Genomic DNA, 27,945 nt, shown 5'->3' on the forward strand with positions numbered 1-27,945 from the left:
TTCCAGGTTCTCCCTCCTGATTCAGTAATAAAGCCAAGTCAACAGGAGCTACCCGAAAGGAGCTTTTACACACATCTGGTGCTACCGTGTTTGCAGGTCCCACCTAAGGACAGGCTCACTGGAATGCCTGGCTCACACAGCCAGTGGGCCTTGCATTTATGAGTCTCACAAGACTGTAAGAAAACAACAACAACAACAAAACACTTCTCAACAGGTGTAGGCACACCCCCTTCTCCATGGCTATCCACCTTGAGTCAGCACAGAGGGAGCAGGCAAAATAGCCATCTCCCAGCTCTTCTCTGCAGGGACTTAAACAACACACACTTTCCCAGGGGCTACCTGAGGGTTCAGCTTCTTCTACTCAGCCTGCAGGTGGATGCTGACTGCGATCCTTCCCTTCGGGACACTGACATGTCTTGCTACAACCTAAACTGCTGGATGCCACCGAAAACAAAGAACGACACCTAGACAATCACAGAAGTTTGAGAGACAACTAGGAGTTTGGGCCAGGCTGATCAATGAAATTCTTCTCCTATATCAAGACTGCAATAGGTGGGCTGTTTTATCTAATGCATAGAAACCAGCTCAGGCAGTCAAGAAAAAGAATTAAGAACCAGAGAGATATGTACCAAACAGAAGAACAAGATAAATCTCTAAAAACAGAAATTAAGCAAATGGAATAGTGGTTTACCTGATCCTTGAAAATAAGTCACAATGATGCTCACTGAGGTCAGAAGAGCAATGAAAGAACAAAGGGAGAGTTTCAGTGAAGAGATAGAAAATACTTGAAAGTACCAAACAGGAATCACAAAGCTAAAACGAAAACGACCAGAAAAATTCAATAGAGGCATTCAACCACAGGTTAGATCAAGTGAAAGGAAAGATAAGAAATTTGAGAGATAGGAAAGTAGAATTCTTTCTACTTTCTTTTTAATTTTTTTTTATTGGCTGCACCAGTCTGTGTTCCCACCAATGGTGCATGAGGGTTCTTTTTTTATCCATACCCTCGTCAGCACTTGTTTATTGATTTATTGATGACAGCCACTTTGGCAGGTGTGAGGTGATATCTCATCGTGGTTTTAACTTGCATCTCTATGATAATCAGCAATGCTGAGCATTTTTCATATGTCTACTGGCCATCTGCATGTCCTCTCTTGCCTATTTTTAATTGGATTATTTGTCCTACTGTTGTTGAGTTGCGTAAGTTCTTTCTTTAGAGACTATTTAGAAACTCAGTTGAAGGCATTACAGAAGATAGAACAAACAGAGAAATGTATTATTCTTAAAGATTCTATCAGCATTATATACATATCAATTATCTCCAAATTAATCTATTGATTCAATTCAAGCCCAATATTTGTTCAACAGATTGCATTATGGACTTTGACAAGATACTTCTAAAATGTATATAAAACTATCAAAGGATAAAAAATGCCAAGATACTTTTGATGAGTAGTGAGAGGGTACTTACCAAGATTTACAAAAAGGACCCTCCAAAAAACTGAATTATCTTCTGGAGGGTGGTCTCCTTGTCATACAGGGTTCCCTGGTGAGTGTTCTAGGAACACATCTGTATCATTGTACCAGCCAGCATTGTTGTAAGAGGCTGCATTCAGTTTCAGTGATTTTTTTTAAGACTCTTTCAGAGCATTTGCCATTTCATGTTGGGTGATTTATGAGCACACCTGTCCATACTGCACTGAGTTTTCAGCAGCTTTTGACTAAAGACAGCATGACTCCCATATCCTACCCTCGCTATTCACCCGATCTTGCCCTGAGTGACTTCTTTTGTTGTTGTTGTTTCTCTGAGTGAAAATAGTCCTCAAAGGGAAATGTTTTGCTGATATTGAAGAGGTGAAACAAAAAATGGCAGAAGCATTAAAAGGTATAAAAATGGACAAGTTCAAAAACTGTTTTGAGCAGTGGAAAAACATCTCAATTGGTGTATCATATCAAATGGAGGGTCCTTTGAAGGTGACTGAAATCTATACATGTAAGAATAAGTACACAATTTTCTACAAATAAATTCTGGTTTTTTGGGTCCCCTCTTATGCATTAAAACTATTGTAATTAATACACAAGTACTCACTGAGACACAGATATACCATGGAACCTAAGAAAAGGACCAGAACATAAACGTACACACAGGTGAACATTGGCTACATGATAAAGTGGATATTACTTTATTTCATTCAAGAACAGATGGACTTTCCAATTAAGAATGCTGGGGCAACTGGTTAACCATATGGAAAGAAATGAGATTGGACTCCTATTCATACCATTCACAAAAATCAATGAGATGAACTAAAGACAAATCTTTTTCTTTAACTTATTTCCACAGTATTATAATTGTTTTTTAGTAATTATTAAAAATCCATGCAACTATTACCTTGTAAAAATAATATCTTATTTAGCTAACTTTTGAAAGGCAAAATTCAAAAACTCTTAAAGAAATTTTCAGAGAATTTGTTTTTATAAGTGTATCAGTCTAAATCCAATCAGAAAAACAAAACCACCAGAATGTGGAATGTGTGTGTGTGCGTGTTTGTAAAAAAATCTGTTCCGGGAATCTGTCCATCTTGCCTCCTTGTGAGGAGCTATTGTCTTCCCATCTGATCCTAAAACTTGAAGTCCACAGAGCAGGAAGTCAGGAAGAAAAGATGAATGTGGTATGAGGGAAGCAAAGAACAAGCTGGAACACACAGGGACAAGCTGAAGGCCATGGGGCAGATTTCTATCTGTTTCAGTTCTTGGTGTTTCTGACCTAGACGATAGGCATGTCCTCCAGAAGACAAGATTCCCTGCCACAGAGATAAACACAGTCACCTGACCAAGAAGTAAGAGAGGCTAAAGAAAGACCCAGGAGGATGTCCTTTAAGACCTGGCCATACCTCATGCCTATGAGATGAGCCAGTGGATCAGAAAAAATGTGTGAGCTACAAAACACTTGCTTCATTTTTGCCCTGCAAGTCTCCCATATGGGTATCCAACTAAAAATGCCTGCAAAGGAGAATTCTGGGAAATGTAGTTCAGCCTAGTCAAGCTAACATAGTACAAAGCTTCCTAAGGGTAGGAGTATTTTTTCTTAGAAAAGACAAAAAGAGCAGTTGTAATAGTACATGTTTAAGTAATTTTACTCAAGAACAAATTATGAGCAGCACATTTTCAGGGCTCCTTAATATTTGAGACTATCCTATCTTTTTCTTGGTACCATATATTATTCAAATCTTAGATGTGTAGAAAAGTCTTGGTTTACATTTTATCTCCCAGAACTCTAGTAGTTGTGTTGGGTTTTCCCCTTAGTGTTACTGAAACAAAAGTAGAAATTCATTAATGTTTTTGACTCCCTTTTATAAAGTAACATTAAATGGTAACATTAATATTTTTGTCTAAATAGTTTATGGTTATTCATTCTTGTCCTTATATCCTAAACCTTTTGCCAAAAATATAGTAGATGTGGTTTTTGCGACAGACATCACCAGTAACCTACTCAGTAACTACTTCCTTTCTTCTTTGCCAACAGAAATTAAATTTTGTGTAAACAGTAATGTTGTAACTAAGTCTCAGCTTTTATTGCAGTTAGAGGTGGTCATGTAACAGTTTGGCCAGTAATCCAATAACACAGGAAGAGAGGTTCTGCTTTCCTAATACAGCTCCTTTTTATCACTTCATTCTTCCTTCTGTTGAAACGAGAATGAGACGTTGGAGGTGGAGCTGCCTTCATATGACTATTCATTCTCCATTCTTGTTCACTGGCATTTTGTCAGTGAATAAAACAGTGATGGACTTCCGGCCAAAATGGATGCATAGGTAGACACACTGTGCCTCCTCGCACAACCAAAATAAGGACAACAGCAATTTGAAAACCAAACAAAAAAAACCCAACCAGAACTGACAAAAAAAAGTTGAACTGTATGGAAGTTGGACAGCCAAGGAGTTCAAGAAGACACATTCATCCAGACCAGTAGGAGGGGAGGAAACAGGTAGCCTGGGCGGAGAGGACTTGCAGCAAAGTGGCAGCTGGCCGACCCTGGGTGTGCAAGGCAGCAGCTGGTGAACTGTGGAGGGGCCAGCATGCAAGGCGGTTGGCAGACCAGGCGGTCCCATGTTTGCTCATAGATAAACCAGGTGAAACTGAGGAGTGAGACAAACTGCACAACCCAGGGCCCCAGAGTGGGGAAATAAAGCCTCAAAACACAAATTGAAAATACCTGCGTTGGTTGAGGTGCTGGGAGAAACTCCCAGCCTCACAGGAGAGTTCATTGGAGAGACCCACAGAGTCCTAGAACATATACAAGCCCACCCACCTAGGAATCAGCACCAGAAGGGCCCAGTTTGCTGGTGGGAAGCAGGGGAAGTGACTGAAAACCAGCAGAGAGTGGAGCAAGTGGCCTTGTTCCCTGTCAGACCCTCCCCCACATACAGCATCATGAGTCAGCCATTTGGGTTGCCCTGCCAGGGTGAACATCTAAGGCTCTGCCCCTCACTACATAACAGATGCAACAAGACAAAAAAAAAAGGCCCAAACGAAAGGACAGATCAAAGCTAGAGAAAAGATACAACTAAGTGACTAACAGATAGCCAACCTATCAGATGCACAGTCCAAAACACTGGTAATCAAGATGCTCACAGAATTGGTTGAATTTGGTCGCAAATTAGATTTAAAAAATGAAGGCTACACTAAGTGAAATAAAGAAAAATGTAAAAAGAACCAACAGTGATGGGAAGGAAACTGGGACTCAAATCAATGGAGTGGACCAGAAGGAAGAAAGAAACATCCAATCAGAAAAGAATGAAGAAATAAGAATTCAAAAAAATGAGGAGAGGCTTAAGAACCTCCAGGACATCTATAAACATTCCAACATCCAAATTATAGGGGTACCAGAAGGAGAAGAGGAAGAGCAACAAGTGGAAAAGTTATCTGAACAAATAATAAAGGAGAACTTCCCCATTCTGGCAAAGGAAATAGACTTCCAGGAAATCCAGGAAGCTCAGAGAGTCCCAAAGATGTTGGACCCAAGAAGGAACACACCAAGGCACATAATCATTACATTAGCCAAGATTAAAATGAAGGAGAGAATTCTAGAAGCAGCAAGAGATAAGGAGACAGTCACCTACAAAGGAGTGCCCATCAGACTGTCAGCGGATTTCTCCAAAGAGACCTTACAGGCAAGAAGGGGCTGGAAAGAAGTGTTGCAGGTCACGAAAAGCAAGGACCTACATCCAAGATTGCTCTATCCAGCAAGGCTTCTATTCGGAATGGAGGGGCGGATGAAGTGCTTCTCAGATAGGGTGGAGTTGAAGGAGTTCATCATCACCAAGCCCTTATTGTATGAAATGTTGAAGGAACTTATCTAGGAAAAAGAAGGCAGGAAACATGTACAGTGGGATGGTGGCAACCTCTCAATTATTAACAGCTACACCTGGAACAAGAACAAAGGCAAACCAGGCAGGTGGTCAGAACAGGAGCAGAACCGAGAAATAGAGATCACACGGAGGGTTATCAACAGGGGAGTAGGCGTGGGGAGAGAGTGGGAAGAGGTGCAGAGAATGAGTAGCATGGATGGAAGGTGGACAGGGGGAGGGTGGGAAATGTAGAAGCCATGGAATTTATGAGTATGACACATGGATGTGAGCTGGGGGGTAGGGAATGAGGGTGGGAGTGGGGGTGTGGGGTGGAGGGGAGTGAAGGGGGAGAAATGGGACAACTGTAATAGCATAATCAATTATATATGTATATAAAGAATATTATGCATGCCCATAAAAATAATAATAAAATAAAAGTCAAAAACCCCTCCCCTAACTTAAACTTAGGTGCAGCTTAAACTCTATTGTACATCAACATATAATAATAGAATTAAATAAGTAATATATACAGAATAATGTTAATGAGGGCTATGGGGAAAACATCAGAATATGGAATTCCAGGAGACTGTTGGGTGCCAAATTAAATAAGAGTGGTGGAGAATGCTTCACTGATGAGATGACAGTGGAGTAAAGACAAAAAAAAAAGTAAGGCCATGCAATGATTAGAGAAGGAAAAACTGCTGGTAGTGAGGAAAAACTGAGGCAAAGGCTTGAGGCAGGAATGTGCCTGCTGTATTTAAGGAACAGCAAGCTACTAGTCTAGCTGGGATTCAGTGGGGATGGGGAGAGAGGAAACAGGAGGACAATTAATGTAGGGCTTTTAGGTCATTGCATATTATTTGGCATTGACTTTGAGTGAGATAGAATGCCAGTAGAGGGTTTAAAACAGGAGAGGAAATGTTCTCATTTACATTTTTAAAGTTTTTCTTTTATTTTTAAACTTTTTGTTTTGATCTAATTTTAGGCTTACCAAAAAATTGCAATGATACTTGTATTTCTGGCTTATATTGCCTATCCCACTTCCTCTAATGGTAACACTTTACATCAAGAACAGGATATTATCACTGGTGCAATACTATTAACTAAAATACAGACCTTACTCAAATTTCACTTTTTTCACTTATTTTTTTTGTTCCAAAATCCTATTCTATGTCCCATATTGTAATTCTTTTTTCTCCCTTTTTGCCCCTCTTTAGTCTCTTGCAGTCTGCAACCGTTCCTCACTCTTTTTCTTTTATGACCCTGAGACTTCGGAAGAATACTAATCAGTCATTTTGTAAAATGCCTCTCAATTTGGATTCATCAGATATTTTCTCATGCTTGGACAGCATTAGTCATTTTGGGATGCTGTAATATAAATACCCCAGACTGGATGGGTTAAACTATCTAAACTCTTTCTCATTGTTCTGGAGGCTGGAAGTCCAAGATCAAGGTTCTAGCTGATTTCGTTTCTGGTGAGAGCTCTCTTCCTGGTGTGCAGATGGCTGCATTCTATGTTCTCTCCTCTTGTGGCCTTTTTTTTTTTATGTGAACATGCTGGCTCCTCAGTGAATTCATGAAGGTGGTGGCAGTGGTGGTGGTGGTGGGGGCACTGTAATGTCTCATCTTAAAGGACACTAATCCTATTAGATCAGGGCCCCATCCTTTTAACCTCGTTTACTGCCTTAGAGCAAAACTGCAGGGTTAGGGCTTCAATGTACAAAGTTTAGGAGAGACACAAACATTCAGTCCATAACAGAAATGTTTTGTATTTATGGAAAGACTACCACACACACAGTCTTTCTCTGTGTATTATATCAAGAGATTCATGATATTGACATGTCTTATTATTAGTGGTATTTACCTTGATCATTTGGATAAACTGGTGTCCGCTAGGTTTCTCCACTACAAAGGTACTATCTTTCTTTTTACAGTTAATAAGTAACTTTAGGGAGATACTTTGACACTGCAAGTCCTCCTTCTTCTCAAACTTGTGTCCACCCATTGGACACAAGTATCCATTGGTGTATCTTGTCTGCAAAAATTATTACTGGGGTATTTGCAATGATGATTCTCTATTCCCCCTTTCCACTTATATTAACTGGAATTGCACTGTATGGAAGCGCTGTCCCTTCTCCACCATTTATGTATGATTTTTATACTGTTAAAGACTCACTGGGCATATTTTATTCTAAGGATTAAAGTCAAATACCACAATTATTTATTGCTCAAATTATTCCAGTTTGGGACATTAGGAGATCCTTCAGATCAGCTCCTGTTTTTGGTGAGATTCCATCTTTTCCGAAGCATTTCCTTACCTTCTGACATCACAAGATGTTCTAGCCTCACTTTGTCTTTTCCTTGCCCCAGCCTGTCCTGGAAGCATCTTCTCCACAGAGCCCTGTTTTCTCATGTTGGATAATGGTGTTTAGAAACCAAGATCTGGTGCTAGGTGTGCTCACTGTTCTGGAGTATCACTGCTTCTAGGCCCTCTCAGCCAACAGAGTAAGGAAATATATACATATTAGCCCACCCATAACACTCATATGTACATTTTTTAATGTCTGAATGTATAATAAAAAAAAACTTGAGTTTTTACTGATGTCCCTTAGCCTAATCCAGTGCTACAGGCTTTATTTTAGCCTTCTTTCTTCCCTTATAATATTTCCCTCCAACAGCGAGGAACCTAACTTTCATCCGTAATATATGAAATTATTTGCTCAATTCTAATATATGTGTAAAGATAGTTTCAGGATTTGCTAATTCATACTCCTGTGAGAAACACTTTTTTACTGAAGAGACTACAGCACTTAAGTCTTTAGCTTTTCACTATCAAGTAAAGATACTGCTTTCTAAGTTCCTTAGGTTATTTTCTTCCCCATTCCCTTAATTGTGGCTGTTATTCTTTTGTAATACACGTACTTTCATTTGTATTTGCATTCCAGTTTGAGTTTCCCCCATTTCCTGGTTGGTGTTAATCATTTATTTATTTGGGGGCACCTGAAGGGTATGCAAGACTTCAAAGGTCAGAGAAATGTTACTTCTACATCACAGGTGGCAAACACAAGGCCCGTGGGCCAAATCCAGCCCTCCGCCTTGTTTCTACCAGGCGGCAGCACCAAGCTCTTGCTTAACTGTTACGGAGTAGTTACATTTGTACAGTCTAAAAATTGCATTCAGCCCTTTGAAGGGGCTGATGTGGCCCCCATCAAAAATGAGTTTAACACCCCTACCTCGTGATGAAGAGTCTACATCACTCCTGCTAACCTATTCCCCTCTCCTTTTTCCCCTCAAGGAGTCTCATTAGTTTATTCTTCCTGTATTTCTTCAGCACAAATGAACAGGTATCTATGTATTCTTTTTCTTCTATGAATGATGGCATACTGTGTACTCTTTTGTGTTTTGTTTTCATTTTCGAGTACGTCTTGGAGATCATTACATACCAGTTCATAGAGCTCTTCCTCATTCTTTTCTTACAGCTACTCAGTATTCTACTGTGTGAACACACCATGGATTTTTTGACCACTCTCCTATGAATGGGCATTTAGGTCGTTCCCAATACTTCGTAATTGAAAACAATATTGTAATTAATAAACTTTTGAATATATACTTTCATATTGTTGGAGGTGTGTCGAGATAGGTGGTTGATTGAAAGGTAAATACATGTCCCTTAGGCATTGTCAGATTTCCCTCTCAAAAGAATTGTAACCAATTGCATTCCAACCAGCAATGTATGAACATACTTATTTTCTCATAGCCTTGCAAGCAGAATATGTTGTCATACTTTAAAAATATTTTCCAGTCTGACCAAGGATAAATGGTGAGTAGTTTTAACTTTTAGTTATCTATTTTGAATTAATTTTTGAACACTTTCGTATGTTACAGATGGTGAACTGTCTGTTCATGTACTATTCCCATTTTTGTGCTGGGTTTTTGGTCCTTTCCCCTCCTTAAACTTTTAACACAAACCACTTGGCTATTGTGCCAAATACAGTCTGTAGAACACTGGTGGAAGCAGGGAGACAGTCGGTTCTTTCAATCCAAATGAGATAATGCAAGGTTATCACCAGAGGTGGTGAAGATGTAATTTCAACGTGAACCAAGAAAACTGCCTTTCCTAACAGTCTCATTGTAGGTTATAATGAAAAAAGAAATTAAGGTGGGCTTCAATTGTTTCCACTTGAACAAGTGGAAACCTGGACTTGGATTTGTCAGTAACTGAGCTGTAAAGATCTTGGTTGACACAAATTTGGGGTATGGATGATAATCAGAAGCCGGGGTTGGCCTGTGTTAATTTTGAGATGCCCATTAGACTGCCCAAGAAGGCAGTTAAAGATGCAATGTTGGAGTTCCCAGATACAGATAGCATTTTGATTCACGAGAAATAGATGAGATGATCTCATTAGCATACATGTCAAATAAACTCCAACATCACAGAGATGGTAGAGAAGGGGAGGAGTCAGCCAGAGACTGAGAAGGAGCAGCTAATAAGGTGGTAGGAAAACAAGAATATGGTGTCAGGGAAACAAATTTCAGTAACAGATGGTAAGTGGCAATGACTATAACCTAGCAATTGTTGAAGGCTTTGGAGAGAAAAAAACACAGCTTTAGTAGAGTGGCAAAGATTAACTCTTAATTTAAGTGAATTTCAGAATGAAGAGTAGGAGTTTGAGACCAACAGCATAGAGAGATTTGGGGAATTTTCTTGTAAAGAATTCAAGCCACAGTTTGTACCATAAGATATGAGAAACATGGGTGCCTGAGGATTTCATGAGCAGAAAATTCAAAAGGAGACTAAAACATGGTAAAAAAATGAAATGAAAGGTGAATACACTATCTTCAGGATAGTTTTAGTTGAATTTACTTAACACTGATATATTAAAGAGGGACTATTCAATAATTTGACAATACAACTCAGTATTTTCTTCCAATCCTCAAAATTCGTTTTCTATTTTTAAATGTCCTCAGACATCAGCCCACAATTTTACGTTTATACTATCCTAAGTGATGTTATCCAAATCCATGACTTCAATATTTACTGATAGTCTTTAATTATGTATCTCCTAGCCCTAACATTTACTATTACTATTTTAGCTTAATAGGAATATAAAGTTTTAATTTGTAATTAACTTTCTGTACCTTCTTTCTATAACATTCCTCTACTGCTTCTTTAATAATTGGACATTTGAAGATTTTCCAAAGGAAGTAACAATTCATGAAACTGTTCCCACTGATGAATAAATTAAAAAATAAGACTGACAACTGATCATTGGATCTAGCTATATGAAAGTCACTGGTGTTCTTGGCAAGACCCATATTGATCAAATAGCAGGAATACAACCTGACTGAAATAGTTCGGCAGTTCCTCAAATGTTAAACAGAAAGTTGGAATATGACCTGGCAATTACACTCTTAGGTAGATACCCAAGAGAACGAAAAACGTATGTCCATACAAAAACTTGTACCCAAACATTGATAGCAACGTAATACCCCCGTAGCCAAAAGTAATGCAAATGTCCATGAATGAATGAAGTGTGCTATATATCCAAACAATGGTATTCAGCAATCTAACGATGAACCTTGACATTAGCTAAGTGAAAGAAACAAACCAGTCACTAAACAAAATACTTTGACTAATTCATTCCATGCATAAGAAAGTCCACAACATGCAAAGCTACAGAGACAAGAAAGTATATTAGTCATCGTAAGGCTGCGGGAAGGAGGTTCTGGGGAGTGACTGCTAATTCATATGAGGGTTGGGGCGGGAGTAATGAAAAATATTCTAAAAGTAGATGTTGGTGTTGTCAAGTATGAATATAATAAAAGCCACTGAATCATATACTTTAAAAGAGTGATTTTATGATACATGAATTATCTCAATAAAGCTATTACAAAAAAGAAAGGCAGTAGAATCAAGCTAATAATCAGTTTGCATTTGCTCTACTTCTTGGTACTTGCTGGTTTCTATTTTGTTGCTGATGTACAGGTTTAATTTGACCTTACTTCCAGAGATTTTTAAATCATTTTTTAAAGTAGCCTTTTCTTCCTTCCCCTTCATCCCTATCTCTCCACCACTTCTAAACTCTCCAAACCAAACATAACCAGACAAAAAACTGTTTGTCTCTTTTAAGAAAAACCACATTTCACATTTTAAAAGGTATTAAATGTGGCCATTGTTCACATTTATTTTTCACACAGTCCAAGTCACATATGTCCATAGTCATAAAAAAAGCATTTATCTAGAAATAGTATAAGGTATCACATTAAGCAAACACTACATCATATAGCCTGAATTCTAAAAGTCATTTTGGATTATATGAAACTATTATGTAAAAGTTACAAAACAAGCGTCCCTCAGTCTTTAGAAATGTTTAAATTTTTAAATAATGCTGTTTAATACTTTTTTTCATGAAATTAAAAAAAAATTACAATGGTGAGAAGGTATATCACTTCATGGGTAAAGACTGAGTATATATACAAGCCCAGCAACAACGCTAAGTTTAGAGCTGACTTCCTCTCTTAGACCATGTAATTTCAATAGTATATAATAATTATCTATTGTTGGAATAATACCTGAGCAATTTAGCTAAATACATAAACAACAGCTCTGGCCAGGTAGCTCAGCTGGTTGGAGCATCATCCCATACACAAAAGGGTTGTAGGTTCAATCCCGGTCAGGGCATATATCTAAACTATGAGTTCCATCCCTGGACCAGACACATACTGGAAGCAACTGATACTTCTCTTGTGTATCGCTCTCTCCCTTCCTCTCTAAAATCAATAAAAAAACATACCCTCAGGTGAGGATAAAAATAAAAAATTTAATTTAAAAAAGGATACAAACAATAACAAAAATCATGCATAAATATTCAAACTTGGGGAATTCTCATAAAAAATAACAAAAAATAGACTATCTTTCCCTCCAAAAAAAAAGGTTAAACGAAGATTTAGATATCCCATGTAGATTATTCCAAAGATTTGGATCAGAGAGGTATGTGAATCAATTTTTTCTGCATTCCTTAAATAACATTTTCTAATCAACTGATGAAAAAACAAATTTCATATTCAAAGACACTTTCAGAACGCATCTATAGTTAACACAAAAGTATATGGTAAAGAAAGCAAATTCACTGAAATCTTTAAGTACAGCAACATTTTATTTTTGGTGCATCTTCTTGCGCATTTCTTCAAGGGCTGCTTCTTTCTCTCTCAGCATCTGCTTAAGTCTTCGTATTTTTTCATCTCGAATGGTTTCTTCTAACTCTGGTGGTGTCATGGGAAAAATATCTTCAGTGTAATTTTTATTAAAGGAATAACTTTGTTCAAAATCTGCATTTAAACTCAAAGCATCTTTCTCCTGGTTCTCATGTGTACAGTGTTTTACTTCACTTCTCTTTTCTTCCCTGGTTTTACTGAAGCTTGTGACAATGTTATGGTGCGATACATCTGAAGTTGGTAGAATATAACCAAGTTGGGAACCGGTGACATTAGTTCCTCCATTTACAGCTGGGTTGTAATAAGCACTCTGAGTTTTCCTCTTCTTTGTGTGATCCATCTTAACAATTTTTGATTTTCTTTTCTTATCAAAACCCTGTTGCAATGTTGAGCATAATTCCAACAGAAAAACAAAATATTAGTGCCATATAGAGTGTGCTCTGAAATTTAACAAGTTTGCAGGTACAAATATTCAGCAATTAAATTCAACTCAACAAAATACATTGAGAACTACAGCAAAAGATTAATATTTACCGCATGCACACACACACACAAACAACAAAAAAAAACAGGCAATGTCTAATGATTTTCACTGAGAATAAATTGCTTAATTCATTTTCCTGCTTAAGTATTAGACTCTGTACTGATGTACCACCAAAATATAACAGCCATTTGTGAAGAACCTGAGAATTAGAACTGATTTAATATTTTTCCCTTAGTATGACAGTCACATACTAAAGATTTTCATTGGGAAAGATCAACTGACCTGTGATCAGGATATTAAATGACATAACAATGACATAAGTAGACTGACAGTAGGCAAAGTTACCAAGATGTTTCTTTTCATCATTATTGACTATGTAGATTTCTTAAGATGTTGGTAATACTACAGTGAACATCTGCATGCTTATACTTTCCCTACTTGGATTATTTTATTTATCCTCACCCGAGGACATTTTTTCATTGCTTTTAGAGAAAAGAAAGGAGAGAAATATCAATTGGTTCCCTCCTGTATGCACAAAGGATTGTATGTACCTGGACTGGGGATCAAACCTGTAAACCTTTTGGTTTATGGAACTACGTTCCAACCAACCCCAAATAACCCCACACCACCCAGGGCATATTATTTTAGATAGGTTCTTCAAAGTAGTATAATCAATTAAAAACCTACAGCCATTTATATGACAAAAAAAATCAGTAGGTAAATAAAAACACCATCATTAACCAGGGATGCATTTTTACCTATGCATATATACTACCTTTTTTACATTATTTTGGCATAATACATACATAATACATTTTATGCACAGTTGAATACTATTATATTAAGAGGTCAGACTAGTGGTGGCCATGTAATTCAGTTGGTTAGTGTGTCCTCCCCATACCTCAAGATTGCCGGTTCCATCCCCTGACAGGGCACATACAAGAATCAACCAATGAATACATAAAGAAGTGAAACAACAAATCAACGTTTCTCTATCTAAAAAATCAGTAATTTTTTAAAAAGACACAAGAAAATTAATGCATTGATGTCTCTTTAGGGTACCTACAAAGAAGATACTAAAATCTATTACCTGTCTTCTCTCTTCCTCTTTCCCTGTAAACTTTGTCTCTTTGTCGCTCTTCGCCAAACTCCCAAAGGAGTCAAAACCTTCTCCAGTACCCAAATGGTTGGTAATCCGTGTAAGGCATACTCTCAGATCTTTAGTGAGACCAAATAGCTTTTTCAACTCAGCATCAGTCTTCAGATACGCCTTACTGCTTCTTCCTTGAGAATTTTTCTCATCATTTCTTTCTTGAGTAACTTTTTCTAATGTTGATGCCATCTCATTCTGGATCTGGATTAGGAAAAGAAAACACACAGACAATACTGCCCATTACTTAAGCCATTTTACCAGACTGGCAACTAAGGAATCACCTCACCTTACTTCAAAAGCATGCTTTAAAGTCCTACATGGTTGGTTTGCATTACCCTTGCCTTACCACCCACACTCAAAAAACTGAACTGAAGGCACTTAAATTTTCCCATGCAATTCCTCATTTACTTTACTTTTGTGTACTAGAAAGGTAACAGGTACTCAATTCTCAAACAACCAAAATAAGAATATGGACTAAGAACAAGTTAAAAATTATCTATATGATATTAAGAATTTTAGTCTTCTGAAAAAGTCTCATGCCTTTAACCAATGGTATAATCAGATTTTACCTCCTTGTATCTCTGGAGTTCAGTAAGTCCTGTACTGAAAGGGGATGAACACTAACATTATTAAGGAGACCTCTAAGTAAGGAAAAGGTAGGTACAAATATTTAGCAAAGACACACATATCTTAAGTAGAACAGAAAGGTTCCTATGTGGATACATTGGATAATTAAACGAGTAGTCAGAAGGGCTAAAAAAGTGGAGGGTGGGAGGGTAAGAAAACTTGTCTACTAAAAAAAAATCCAATCAAAGATGTTGATAAATACTATTTCCACAAATGACTTGAAAGGTACTGATTGACCCTGTCCAAACCCCTTCTACCATCTACCTAAAAAAATTGCCAGATAGTTATATACACCACAAAACAAACGAAACCCCCCCGACTCTCCCATATGCATAATATTGATCTCTTCATATACTAAAAGTAGGCTATTAAACATATATGTATACATGGGTGCAAATGTATGTGTATATACACATACACAATACTTTACTATGCTTTTAATTCACATTATCTTCCTCCAATTCCCCTAACCCCTGTTACTCTGTGATTCTTTCTGTTTTAAAGATTTGGCATGCCAAATGATTCAAGACAAAGATACTGCTTTGACTCTCTCAATTAACTCCTCTTCAAACACTTCCTTCAGATAAAAGCTTTGACTTAATTAAGTATTCATGTGTGCATGGTATGTGTGATGGAGTATGGGAGAGGAGGGGAGAAAGGTACTATAGATAACTTTGAGAATTAAAAAGAAAAAAAATTCTACACAGAAAAAAGAACACCCTGACATGGGAAAATTACCTTTGGTTCTTGATCTCTGATAACACACTGTTGTGAAGTGATACTTGTTGCATCAACAGAGGAATTTATTTTCTCTAGGCTGTGGATGATATTTTCTTTTGGGGGGGCATGTGGAAAGTCTGCCTTTATGAATAAAGTCTTACTCTGTTTTAAGTAGTTTATGGATGGGTTCAGTTTATGTGGGTTTAGGATAGAAAGAGATGTTGTCTCCACTTTTTTATTCTTCTCTGCCCTTAGATTGGCCATGGAAGCAAGCTGGTTATTTGAAAGTGATTTTGTCTCCATCTGGGAAGATTTATTTTTAGCCAAAACAAAATTTACCACCTCTCTGGATATTTCTGTGACTGGACTTGAACTCACTATTTGTGATACATCTTTTCTTGGTGGAATATCAGGAGAAACAGAATTCTGTTGATCAATTTGTGATGGCAAAACATCTGTCCCCTTTATAGCCAACAGATAGATTTTCCCATTAAACATAACCAAAGCATTATCCTTAATAGGCATACTTTTGGACTGTGTCCCACTATGGCTGATGGTACTCAATGGTGGCACATTTATAGTATTATCTCCCAGATTTTTCTTTTCTACAAAACTTTTTAAAATCTGTGAAGCCACATTATTTGACGACTTAACAGGAACAAGAGATGGAGTACAAGGCTGTCGATTTTCTTGAAAAATCCATTTCACTGGAGTAGCTTGAGCATGCTGACCACCTTTTAATTGTGTCTCTTTAGCAACATTCACTGGAATTTGTGTGGTATTTAGTATCACTGGCCTTGCTATTTCTGTAACAGGTTTTGGATAAATGTGTTGAAAGTTCTTGGTAACTACATTTTTCACTGTTTTTACAGGAGATACGTAAATAACAGATGGTATTTGGGAGGCCTCAACTGTTCCTGAGGTGCTTGTGGTTGCAGCTGCAAGTATCTTTTGCTGAACTGAAGGAGGCAATGATGACGCTGGTACAGATTTCACTTCAGCATGGGCTGGAATTTGTAAATGATGCCCAGAAGGCAAAACTGGAGACTTCACAGTCATTGGAAGACTCTGAGGACTTACTAAAATGTAAGATGAATCATTTTGTTTGGAGGAGGAAGAAACAGCCAATCTTTGCATGGTGAGTCCATCAATTTTCACACCATGACTCTGAACTTTGGAAACTGGTGAGGTAAAATTTTCAGTTCTCACAGAAGTGACTCTAACTTTTTCTGCTGTGTCTACTGTTCTTGTAAATAAATAGTTTGAAGAACTGGCTGGCTGAAAAATGGGCAATTGAGGTGATGATGCACTTGTGGAAGAGCTGGAAATCTGAGTCTGAAAAGTAACTTGAACTGGGCTTCCTGTATTCCCTTTCAAAGCATCAGACATAACTGAAGATTGAACTAGTGGTATAAGATTTCCAGAGAAATTAGGAATTGGAAGTAATTGCAGAAGATTTTTTCCATCCGAGCCAACCGTCTGAACTACTTGGTACATGCAGCCTGAAACACTTAAAAGAACATGAGTAAATAAATACAACGTACTACATGGTACATTCATTTTATTTAAAAGCAAATGTTTGCAAATACTTTAAATATATATAAAATATAATAAAAGTATATTGTTTGTCACTTTGATTTTTCAAAGTGAAATGTTACAAAACAAAGACTGTGAAGAAACAGAAAAAATAATAAAAATATGCTCAGCTTTTATATCTCACATTGTTAGGCAATAGGTATGAGAGAGAAACATTTATAGCTAAAACTGTAAGTACTTTTCCAGTGTTTCACCCTGCATAAAATTATGTCTACTGGAATATGCTCCTCTTAAACTATTAGCATCCTCCCTCCTCCTTTTCCTTGAATTCTGGCCTCTTGTCCTCCTCCTTTTACTTTTACTGAGCAAGATTCTCATTTCACCTCTACTGTGCTTATTCTACTTCCCTCATACTCCCTGCCCACCACCCCCACCAATCTGTTGTGTTCTTCCCACTGACAATGACTCACGAGTTCCAGTGTTAGCCATTCTGCTTTTGCTAAGGCATCTCTTGCGGTGAAAACTTAGCGTGCCATATTTTTTGAGACTCAACTGAGTTACTCATGTAGGAACCATTTTCTTCAATTTATTGATTGTCACAGCACATGCGAAGTTTGGTGCTAAATAGCCCTCGGTACGGCAATTACGCACACTAGTTCCGATTGCCTGTCAATTTGATACTGCAATGTGATTTCAGCTGAATGATTTTCAATGAATGTGGAACACACTGAAAGTCAGTAATTACTGTTAATTTTCTAGAAATTATTTTTTTCATCTAGCCAATTTTGATCTGGATACTTAGGAGCTATTAGTACAGATTGTCTCATTTTAAAAAAATTCCACACTAATATCTGCACAATCAATTATTTGTAGAGTTCTTGAATGTAGACACCTGAAATTATTTATACCTAAATCTGCCTTTCTGTTCCTGAAAAATACCAAGACCTCATGGGACTTAAGGCCCACATACGCTAGTTCTCTACCTAGGTACTCCTCTCCCACTCACATAACTCACCATAAATGATACTTCCCAAGTATCTGACCACCTTAACTATCCTTTCCCCTCCTTCATAGTCCAAAATACTAAACCTGTTTATTTCCTTCATAGTATATATCACGAGTTATCACCACGTAATAATTCTGTTTACTTGTTTGTACTGTCTCTCATGCTCAATCCTAGCAACGTGAGTGCAGAGTACATGTTGTATAATACCAGTATGCCCTTATATGACTAAGGGCAAATGAAGAAAAAATTTTAACCACAAAAAAAATTAGAATCTCATGTGTTTTACAGCATATAGGTGTTTTTTTAAACCTCAGATACTAATAAAAATCAAAGCTAAAAATTCTATCCATCCTAGGGCACACTGGAATTCAGTCTTATCCTTCTGCAACCCAAAAGAATATAACTACACCTTATAAATATTTATAACAGCCTTCTGGACACTTGATATTGGTTCAATGTGTTATATTTACTTTTATTAAATGAATAGTTAACGTCTAACAGGAAGCATGAACATAAAGAAAAGTATGAATTCTTGCTTTCAGAGCTTGAAGAGGAAAGCCCACTTCATCACCTCCCCACCCCCCAAAAAAGCACATACAAACTGAATCAGAACTTAGTGTCTGTTATGGTTCAGGTACCAGGTGCAGTAATGGGGAAAGGGTCAGTAAAGTACAGCCTGTGGACCAAATCTGGTCTCCTCCCTGTTTTTGTGCAGTCCACAAGCTAGGAATGGTTTTTATATTTTAAATATTGTGTGATGTGAAAATTATTAGACTCAAATTTCAGTATACATAAAGTTTTATTAGTGCACAGTTGAACTCATTTTTTCATGTACTGTATATGGCTGCTTTCATGCTACAACAGCAGAGCTGAGTAGTCACAGCAGAGATCATACAGTCTGCAAAGCCTAAAATATTTACTGTCTGGCTCTTCACAGTACATGTTTGTTTGCCTACAATCTAGTTCAACCCACAATCCCTAAAATCAAATAACTAAGTGAGATAAATGATATACTCGGATGAGTACAAAGATGTCTGCTGCACCTTTCCTTAAAACATTCTCTTCCCCAGACTTCCTAGATACGACCCTCTCCTGCCTCTGTAGTGACTCCCTCTTCTTTGCCAACTCACAGTACTTCAAACAATCTTTAAATGTTGAAATTCACCAAAGCTTAGACTGAATTCTTCTCTTTCTACTCTGTAAGCTTTCCTTAGATGACTTCTTTTGTATGCATGACTTCAATTAAATTACCATTTATATGTCAACAATTCAACTATTTATACCTCAGCTCTTTTAAGATTCAGCCTTATGTATCCAAATCTCTCAAGACATTTCCATTTACAATCTCAAAAATGCCCAAAACTCAACATGGCCTTTTCCAGTGTTTCCTCTGCTTTGGTAAATGGGATCCATTTATCTCAGATGTCTATGTCAAAAAACAATTAATTCCTGCTTCCTTATGATCATTTGCAATAACAAAATTGTGCCGTTATCATCTCCTATATCTCCCTTAATCTGTTCTTTTCAAACTGTCTTCACTCCAGTCCAAGCATACACCATCTCTAGCTTAGACTGTTATAGCAGCTTCGTAACTGGTCTTTCTTCAGTCATATCCTCTCCTCTTCAAATTGGCATGCCCTTCCCTGCTCAAAATGTTTCAGCAGCTTCCCATTTTATTTGAGCAAAAAGAAAACAAGAAATTTTGACGTAACAGAAGCCAAAAAAAGAAGAGTCAGTTTCAAGAAAATTGGGCGATTCTCTTACAAGTTTCTGAGGTCAAATAGGCTACAGATTAAAAATGTACACTGGGACAGACAGCATGTGTCATTGGTGGCTTTAAAAGAGCAGTCTGGTGGTGAGACAAGTTGCTGAGGGGTGAATCTGAAGAAAGGATATGAAGATAGCAAGTACAGACAGCTCTCTTAGGAACTTTGACTGTAAAGGGGATGAAAAATACTGGCAAGCAGTTAGCTGGAGGCTAAAAATGGGGTCAAAGAAGTCCTTCTCTTTCTTTAAAGCTTAGATGAAGCAGAACATGTGTAAAGGCTCAAGGGAGTCATCAAGAAAGAGAGACTGGTAATAAAAGAAGTGGGAAAAATAAGTGTCAGGTTTGATAAGGAGGTAGAAAATATAAACCAGAAGACAGGCTGGAGGGAAGGAACCTTAAATGAAAGGAGAAACATCTCCTTCCATTGGAACTAGGAGAGAGGCCAGGTGCATTTGCAGGTAAGTTTATAGCTTTGGTGTCAGCAGGTTCAGGTAAGTCTAAAGTAATGGCTTTTATTTTCTCTATGAAAAAGGACATGACATTACCTTCTAAGAGTAAGAGCAAAAACAGGGAGTGATCTGAGGAGAATCAGAAAGATTCAAAAGTCTTTGTGCAAAAATAAGATGACCTAAGAAAATGTTTTCAAATCTAATAATTGATTTTTATCCCCCTCTCTTCTCCTCCAATCCCCTCCAAAAATGAAAGGAAAATACAGCTTCGTCTATGCCAGTGCATCAGTAGAGATTCACATAATCTACCAGAGACCGTAACTTCCTTAAAAGCAGATTATCCCATTCATATCTACATCCTCGACACCTAATATAGCAACTGGCGCATTGCAGACAATGTTAGCTGACTTGAATTCTACAAGCTATGATAAAAAAAATCCATGATTTCCTAGTAACAAATGGATGAGTTCTAAGAATAAAACTAAAATGCAGAATGCTAAAAGAGAGAGATGATCAATCAGGATAAAGTTCATACCACTTCAATCGATATACTTTTCCCCCCCGATCTGTAAGACTTTCCGTTTAAGGAATAAAAACCCTATATAAACATTCTGTTTTTCAAGAAAATTTTTATTTAATTTTGGGGGGGGGGGTAGAAAGAGAGGGAGAGAAACATTAATCAGCTGCCTCTAACCAGGCCCACAACCCAGGCATGTGCCCTGACTGGGAATCGAACCACAATCCCGTGGTTCAAAGATCCGTGCTCAATCCACTGAGCTACACCAGCCAGGGTTTGATTCTATCTTCTTAAAGATCTTATTCTGCTAGCTAATGTCAGAACTGAAACTAGAATCAGATTCTGCATCCCACGCTCTGGATTGGTCACCTAAAAAGTACCATCAACGTGCTAATTACCTTAAACCATCTAGGGTTTGAACTGAATAACTACATTAGAAAAATACAGTTTAAGACTTTAAAAGAGAAAACAGAAATATATCTATTTTAATCTTGGCTCTTCTAATTATTAGCTGACTTTGGTAAATTTACTTAACCTCTTTGAAATTCTATTTCTCCATTTGTAAAATGGGGACAATAGGCGTGCTGTGAGAAGTAAATGAAGGAACTGGCTGGGATTATGATAAGCAACCATATATGCTAGTAATCATTTTTCAATAAAATATACAGTTGGTGTCCAAGAATAAGTGAATTTATCAGGTAGTCTTAAAAATGTGAAAACTTTAATAAAAAAGTGTAAGAATTTTAATAAAGGGAATATTAAACATAGGTATAATATTATACAACTGACTTTTTTACCATCTAATATCGATGTGAAGCATGCACACATTAGAAATGGAACAATAAAAATTTTGCAAGCTTATGAACATTTTGTAGATTTTTGCAAAATATATTTTTCAGCTGCTAGACCTTTTTCCATTTACTATCTGATTTAACATCACATAATTATGTAGGTTACACAATATATAAAGCATATAACATTAAATATACCATATAATATATACTATATTATATACATAATAAATGTTTTTATAAATATTTGTCAATAATCTAATCCTAATAATAAACAGCCCAGCAGTCGGGTATTGCCATTCCTATTTTATAGCTGAGAAAGTAGATGTTTAGTAACATTAAATAACTTACTCAGAATTATATGCTCTCTTGGGCAATCCCATCCATTTTCTTGTTTACTTTAGCATACCCCAACATACCAGGGTCCAAAAAATTCAATTGCATAAACTGAGAGATTAATGAAAAATAGAGTCAGTTAGCCTGACACACTCACTCACACACCAAAAGTAAACATAATATCTACACTGTATAAAATTTCACCCACACCAAACGGACAATGGAACATTTAACTACTCATTTTTAAGAACAAAAGGTTGTGGGTGGATGAAAGCCAACTAACAATCACATAACATCCTAATTCCTACTATTGTGATATATTATCGTAGGCTTTTATCATAATGCTTCTAGGCTGATGACTCACAAGTCACTATTTTCAGCTCTGAGCCTCAGTTTCAGATTCAAATATCTTTCAGATGGCTTTCTTAGTGTGTTCCTCATCTTAATTTACCACTATCTATCCAGAAAATTGGTGTCATAATTGATCCCCTTTTCTTTTTTCTTAATCCTCACCCAAGGACATTTTTTCGTGGCTTTTTAGAGATAGAGGAAGAGAAATAAACAACATCAACTGGTTGCTTCCTGTAAGGCGGGGAACCAGGGATCCAGGCAACCTAGGTATGTGCCCTGATTGGAAATCAAACCAGGAAACTTCCAGATATAAGACCATGCTCCAACTGGTCCACACTATCAGGGCTGATCCTCTTTTCTTTATGCCATTCGCTGACCCAGTCTGCCTATTTTCCCTTCTATATTTCTTTGAATTCAACCTTTACTTTATATCAGGTAGTTCAAGTTCTAATCATCTCTGAAAGGACAACTGAAATAGAATCTTTTTTTAAACTTTTATATATTTTCAGAGAGGGAAAGGGAGGGAGAAAGAGAGGGAGAGAAACATCAATGTGTCAATGTGCCAATGTGTGGTTCTCGCACCCCCCCTACTGGGGATCTGGCCTGCAACCCAGGCACCGGCCCTGACTGGGAATTGAACTGGCCATCCTCTGGTTCGAAGGCCAGCACTCAATCCACTAAGCCAAATGAGCCAGGGTGCGAAATCGAATCTTTATATGCCTGATCCCTCACCCCCAAATCCATACTGCCATCAGTTACCTAAAACGCATAGGTGACCATGAATGACAGTCCTTTTCTTAAATCTTGATGTCTAAGAGATCAAGTCTAACCTCTTTAGCAGGGCAAACCAAAATCTTATGTGCTGTCTATCCTGCTTGTAGTGTAGAATCAAACAATAAATACCATTTGTTAGCAATAAGCCATACTGGTTCTTTATTTTACCAATCTCTTTGCCCGGGCATAGCCTGCATTCATCTTTAATTGGACAGCTGATACTTACATTCCTCAACTCAGCTGCTCCAAAAACCTTTCCTGTGATTCCTCTTCTCTATGCCTTCAGAGCATCCTGTGTACACTGCTATTAAAAATGTAACATGTCACCTCCCCTCTAGACTGTAACAGTCTTCATGGCATGGCCCATATCCTATTCTTTAGTTGGTCTTTCCAATTAGGGCAGTTTCTCACAGAGCGGGTACTCAATGAATGCTTTTATAAGCAAATGTTGGAACTATACTGATAGTAAGTGGTAAACCAGTATATAAACCTAGGTCTCCGTAAGTACTCAGCTTACCTTCTTTCCACTATACCATTCTGATTCCTGCTTTGCTCTTTGCCAATAAAAAGCGAATCTAAATAAACTTAATACCTACAATCACAAATACCTCCAGATTTTTTCTTTGCATTGTAATATTAAATTTGAGTTTTGTAATTTATGCACTGATAAATTAGCGATATTTGAAACAATAAACTTTCTGTATCAAACTAAAAATTTTTTTGAGGAAAACTAACTCGAAATTCAAAACAAAAAATATATAATATTTTGTTATAGAAAGCAAAAAATATATAGTTTATATTTTTAAGTTTTTTTAAATAGTATTTTAAAACTTAAAATAGTATTTTTAAGTTTATAAAAAATGATTTAGTACCATCAAAAATATCAGAAAAATAAGAAAACTAATTTCCAACAAAGACTTACGAAATTCTATTTGGACATCATGCAGATCGTTACTTACAAAACAGAACAGAATCTATTATGTAACCAATAACCAAAGTACGTGGTTTGAAGAAATAAATGAATTGGGAGATGATGAAAAATGCATAAATCAATGCGTTAATAATAACTCCAAATTACTTATGAATGTAATAAAAACATAATTCAAATAGTAATGTTTTTTAAAATGCCAAATATAGATAGCCAAAGGGTTAGAAACTGGATAAACGAGTCAAACTACACAATAAATAAAAATGTATATTTCTTATTCCATCTTACTTCCAATAGTTGAAACAAATGCAATCCTGAAACAAATTAAGTTAGGGTAAGTCAGGTATCATCAATATTCAGGTAGTAAAACAAGGCAGAAGAAATAAACAGTCATTAAAAAGTAATCCTACTTTTGCATATCCACAAAGTCCACTATCTCTGCCTCTTCCCCCAATTTCCACCAAAAATAATCGAACGAGCAACATACACACACAAAAGCGGGCTCTTTTGATGCTATTAACCAGAGTAGTTTTCTTGGCAGTTCTTCAATATCATATTGTTTCCGCTCACCTCGTTTCATGACCATCCCATTTTAGAATATCATGCATGCTTTTTTAAAGTCCTTATTTTATTTAGGTTTTGAAGCTACTTATAACGAAGGAAAACCTACTCTGGGGGCCACAATTCGTAAAGAGTTAGCCTCACAATAACAACAACGTTTTAATAGTGCTTTTCTATTTTTCTTAATTACTTTATGTATATTCACTGTTTTAATCTTTAAAGTATCTCTAGGTAGCCTTATTTACAGGATGCAAACTGAGGTGCTTAGCCTCACGAAGCTAGAATTAAACCTCGGCAGTTTGATTTTCTTCGTGAATCCTCTTCCACGAATTTTACATCTTAACTTCCACGTGTTCTTCTTCATTTTCCTTCTGCAGAGACCCATTAACGTTTTTCTCACCATTTATAATACATCCACTACCCACAACTTAAAACACGCTACTGGAGAGTATTCCCGTTTCATTTGTCGATTAACAGAAGCTTCAAAAAAAAGGGGGCTACTGAGTTAGTGATAAGCAATTTTCTAAATTTACAAGTTACGTCTTTAATGGTGGAATCTCCCCATACCAACCAAAGTTCTTTTACAGCGATAACCAGTTAGAGACGGCATTCGCACCACCCCTGCCTCAAATACGCTGTTCCAAACGATTGCTTTTACGTGAAAATGTGTTTTTTTTCACTTTTCTTTCTCTCCATAGAAAGCTGTTCTTTGAACCTTTAAAAATAAGCGGTTCCCTTATTCTAGAACAAGTTTTCCGCTTCTAAATTCATAAACTCTCATCAATGCCACAAAGACACCTCCTCTCCTCACTCCTAAGGCACGGCTATTTCCACGGAAGGTCCAGCGCCACCTGGGCTGGGTTGGGTTGTACTTGCTACTCCGCGCGGATCACTGCTTGTTTTCCCCGCGAGGGCGCGAGAACCTTCCAGAAGGTTTTGCTCGCACAAGAGCGTCGGCCATGTTGGATTTCCTCTCCCGTGGAGATCTATTCGGTCCGCCTATGAAATTGGAGACGCTGGGCCAGGGCAGAGGCCGGCTGCGTTAGGCTCTGAGCTTTTACGTTTCCGAGAGGGACGCGCTCTAAGGGCTCTAACTGCCAAAGCGACGGGCACCGCCCCCGGAGCGGCTGGCCCGGCGGGGCGCAGACGCCTCTGACTTGCGGAGTGACAGGAAACGACGGCCGCCTCGGCATCCTGCTTAGAGACGGGCGAGGGGCGGGTGTGTCGGAGGAGATCGGAAACCTGTACTTACCAGTGCGAGGCGTCGCCTGACTTTTCCTCGGCGGCTTTCAAGAAGACTCCCTGCAGGTTATTGGACATTTTAGAGGGGAGGGGGAAGGGTCAGCGCATCCAAGAAAGTGGAGAGTGTGGGACCGGGGTCCTCCAAGAGGCGAGAATCGGAGCGAGGAAATGTTGGGTTGAAGTTGCCCCGGTGGAACTCTAAAGGAGGGCGCTAGCGAGCTCTCCAGAGGGCGTTAACTCCAAGCTTCGGAGGCAACCGGCGCAGCCCCCAGAAACCGGAAAAATGGGACACCGCCGACCGCGCTGGCCCGGCCCAAAGCTCTGAGAGAAACCGCCCGAGTCTCCGCCCCCCAGCCCCGCCCCCGCCAAGCTTACGACGTCGCTCCGGAGCCTCGGAGTGTGGGCGCGGGAGGCGTGGCCTTAATGGCACCGCCCCCAGCAGTGCTGGGTCCTCGGTGAAGGCCGCGCCCACCGTAGTCGCTAGCCCTAGCAAAGCTCAGCCCGGGGCTTCGGGGAGCGTCACGTCCGGTTGTCAAGGTGACTGGCTCGCTAAAGCCCCGCCTTTATGACGCAATCCAATCACAAGTGAGGTTTGCTATCTCTTCTTCCGGATCAAGGAATAAAATCGCCAAAGAAACTTCTCCAGTGACCTACGCAAAATAAAATGTTTCCGGGGTCAATTGTAAATTTTCTGCTTTTGTGTTCGGCGCTGGGATAGTTTTTCCTTCCCGGCCAGAAGCCAGAGGGCTGGGGCAAGTGGCATTCTCTGGTGGCGTGAGGATATTTTAGACGCCTACCTGCAGCCAGCGCCGAATTGTTGCTACTTTCTGGGGACTTCTCGATTATTTCCTCTTTCCCTGAAACTTTGCGTCTAGACTTAACTTCTTTCTCTAACCGACGCTCATGCCTTGATCAAAATTATTATTTTTGTCATATAGTTAATTTATTCATTCTCTAGAAGTTTCATTTCCCATGTAGTTGTGGGTTTTTGGGGGCGTGAGGGGGGCGTTGGTTGGTATTTTGGTGCGTCTTTATTTGTATTGCCAGAGAAAAGTTTTTCAGGAGTTTCATGATTCCTGCCATTCAGTTCTTGCCATCACTTACCCAAGAAACGGATTCATTCTCTGACTTAAAGAGTGGAAGTTGTAGTTCAGCAGGAGCTAGAAGGAAGTTGTGGCACTAGCGGTTTAAAGACCCAGCTTACTAGGTACAGACAGTACCCATTGTAAACTGACACTAAGTTTAGGCGAAAGCCAGTTGCGAAGTTTATGGCGATCTTTTAAAAATGCTGGTTGCCCGTTACCCTAACTCCTTAATGAGCATTCCTTGTTAAAGGTTAATATCAATGATACAGAATCCTGTATATGTAATTGGCATTTATCCTTCAGTCAAATATCTTTTGTACCAAAGTGGGGGTGGGGGGCGGTGCGCTCTTAATGCTGTTTTGGTTTTGATCATCTTCCTATCCGGGAAAGCTAAGTTACAAGTTACCCATTTTTGTTCCATTTTTTCTCATCGTTTATTTCTTTCGCAGTCTGGCTTCTCATGTCCTTCACCACTTCCTATGAATGAAACTCATTGTCTCAGATTGGGTTCCCCAGGAAGCAAACTTTTGCAATGGACTTTTGTATAAAAGATGTTTACTAGGGATCAGAATCTGGAGCAGAGAGAAGTTTTAACAATGCCTTGGCCTATTTCTAAAACTGAGGTGAACTTTCAAAGTTTTCCCCAGTGGGGATGCAGGTTTTGCCAAGGAAGGCTGTAGAACCTTAAGCACACAGCATCTCTTCAGCCAAGGCAACTACTCAAAGAGGCTGATAACTGAAGCGAGTCTGCTGGCCGCACTCCAGCAAATGGCAGAGTAAGACCTTCATTCCTCAAGGGGGAGGTCAAGGAGAGGCATCGCAGTATCCGCTGTGCTCATTAAACTACTCGTTAAGCGGTTGCAATTGTTTATCTCACATTCATTCAGATCTCTCCTCAACAGCCCTGTTTATTCATCCATCCATGGCTAGTGTGGCTCAGTGGGTTGAGCACTGGACTGCAGGAACAGAGAGGTCGCCAGTTTCCATGCCTGGTCATGGCACATACCTGGGTTGCAGGCCAGGTTCCCACTAGGGGGCCTCCCAGAGGCAGCCAAT

The 27,945-nt window shown here is 38.4% G+C and overlaps 1 protein-coding gene across 3 annotated transcripts; it reads right to left on the reverse strand.

Annotated features, from left to right (window-relative positions):
- Window positions 1–11,379: 11,379 nt before the first annotated feature.
- On the reverse strand, window positions 11,380–26,376 carry LRIF1 (ligand dependent nuclear receptor interacting factor 1). 3 transcript variants are annotated; one of them, XM_037038809.1, is made up of 5 exons: window positions 25,815–26,376; window positions 21,964–22,059; window positions 15,564–17,055; window positions 14,136–14,399; window positions 11,380–12,937 (listed from the first exon to the last, which is right to left on the reverse strand). In XM_037038809.1, the coding sequence occupies exons 2-5, from the start codon at window positions 21,993–21,995 to the stop codon at window positions 12,503–12,505; spliced, it is 2,223 nt and encodes a 740-aa protein (XP_036894704.1). In that variant the 5' UTR covers window positions 21,996–22,059; window positions 25,815–26,376; the 3' UTR covers window positions 11,380–12,502. The 3 variants fall into 3 exon arrangements, with proteins under 3 accessions (XP_036894704.1, XP_036894702.1, XP_036894705.1); XM_037038807.1 differs by lacking the exon at window positions 21,964–22,059 and having other exon boundaries at window positions 25,815–26,374; XM_037038810.1 differs by lacking the exons at window positions 15,564–17,055; window positions 21,964–22,059 and having other exon boundaries at window positions 25,815–26,158.
- Between the last annotated feature and the right edge of the window lie 1,569 nt (window positions 26,377–27,945).

This window comes from Sturnira hondurensis, unplaced genomic scaffold (genome assembly GCF_014824575.4).
Source record: "Sturnira hondurensis isolate 20B ecotype Veracruz unplaced genomic scaffold, ASM1482457v3 Scaffold0024822, whole genome shotgun sequence".
Lineage (NCBI taxonomy): Eukaryota > Metazoa > Chordata > Mammalia > Chiroptera > Phyllostomidae > Sturnira > Sturnira hondurensis.